Here is a 1,500-nt window from a genome sequence, read left to right as displayed (position 1 = left end):
TCTTCAGACTCTGCAAGAGAAGGCTGAGAGGTGATCTTGTAGCTGCCTACAAATTCATTAGGGGGATGCAGCAAGGTTTTGGAGATGCTCTGTTCACCAGGGTGCCTCTTGGGGTAACAAGGAACAATGGTCACAAACTCACAGAGAGCAGATTTAGGCTAGATATCAGGAAAAACTTCTTCATGGTAAGGGTGGCCAAAATTTGGAATGGGTTTCCAAAGGAGGTGGAGCTTTCCCCTACCGTGGGGGTCTTTAAGAGAAGGCTGGATAGGCATCTGTCTGAGGTCATCTGACCCCAGCACTCTTTTCTTCCTAGGCAGGGGGTCGGACTCAATGATCTGTTGAGGTCCCTTCTGACCCTAGCATCTATGAATCTATGAAACTTGGTTGCTGGGTCTCTTGGGTCTTTGAGTGCAACCATCTCAGACATAGCTCTGTTATGCTTTCTTCCAGGAGATGGAAACCTGCACTTGAATATCACAGCTGAGTCCTATAGCCATACCCTGCTGGATGCCATTGAGCCATTTGTGTACGAGTGGACTGCAAAGTATCGTGGCAGTATCAGCGCTGAGCATGGACTGGGTTTCAAGAAGAAGCACTACATTCAGTACAGTAAACCTTGGGAAACTGTCCTGCTGATGCAGCAGTTCAAGGCCATGCTGGACCCCAAAGGGATTCTGAACCCATACAAGACACTGCCTTCTAGTTCCTGAGGACTTTGTGCTGCTGAGAAATGGGCATATACCCTCTTTTAAGGAATGTCTCTAACTCAGTAATTGCACATTAGCCAGAAACAGGCTGATCATAAATGTGAAATGCAGCATTACTTATTTTATTATCATGATGAAATGGTAAAGGAATACAATCACTCCTCCCAGAGCTGTCCATCAGCACTCAAACCCAAACCCTTTGGAAAGAGGAGAAGTCTACTAGCCACAGTTACATGGGCTCCTTCTTGGACATGAAAGTTAAGGTGGAGAATAGGTATTTATATACATGAGGGTCCTGCCTCCCGGTCCCACCCTCATTTTGAATTTTTGAAAACATGTTTAATCTTTAATGCTCTGGTGTGGTTTTTCCTCTTGATGCTCTCTTGCTTCTGTTGTTTTATTTAGAGCTTATGCTTGTGAACACTAGTGAGAGCTTCAAGCAGCAAGAGAAGAATGTGAGTAACATCTAGAATTTTTTTTAGACTGTCTGCATTGTCTGTCATAGGTTTCTTGTTCAGGAAGAGGCCTTTGCAGAGGTCTTTGCAGAGAGGAGTCTGGTATGGGCATCAGTGGCACAGAAAGAAGGTTTAAGATGACCCTATATTGATTGTATGGTTCCCTGCCGGTTGGTTACTGGCAGCTTGTCAGCATCAAACCATACGAAAGCAAAATTCCATGTAAAATAGAGGGTTGGCTGGGGTTAGTGGGTGGTGGGATTGGAGAGCAGATTGCATCTCTAGAAACTCACTGAAACAGACAGGAAAAAACGATGGAGGTTTCAGCACTTACT

General features: G+C 45.0%; 1 protein-coding gene across 3 annotated transcripts in view; it reads left to right on the top strand.

Annotated features, from left to right (window-relative positions):
* Positions 1 to 1,030, top strand: part of LOC109294754 (inhibitor of growth protein 5) — a 53,709-nt gene extending 52,679 nt beyond the window's left edge. For all 3 annotated transcript variants that reach the window (XM_019513211.1, XM_019513218.1, XM_019513226.1), the window contains one exon: positions 454 to 1,030. In XM_019513211.1, coding sequence (XP_019368756.1) covers positions 454 to 713 — 260 coding nt within the window. In that variant the 3' untranslated portion in view covers positions 714 to 1,030. The remainder of the gene's footprint in view (positions 1 to 453) is intronic.
* Positions 1,031 to 1,500: the final 470 nt, after the last annotated feature.

Source organism: Gavialis gangeticus, unplaced genomic scaffold (genome assembly GCF_001723915.1).
Source record: "Gavialis gangeticus isolate Ggan-Ray unplaced genomic scaffold, GavGan_comp1, whole genome shotgun sequence".
Classification (NCBI taxonomy): domain Eukaryota; kingdom Metazoa; phylum Chordata; order Crocodylia; family Gavialidae; genus Gavialis; species Gavialis gangeticus.
This window is presented reverse-complemented; position numbering and strand designations above follow the sequence as displayed.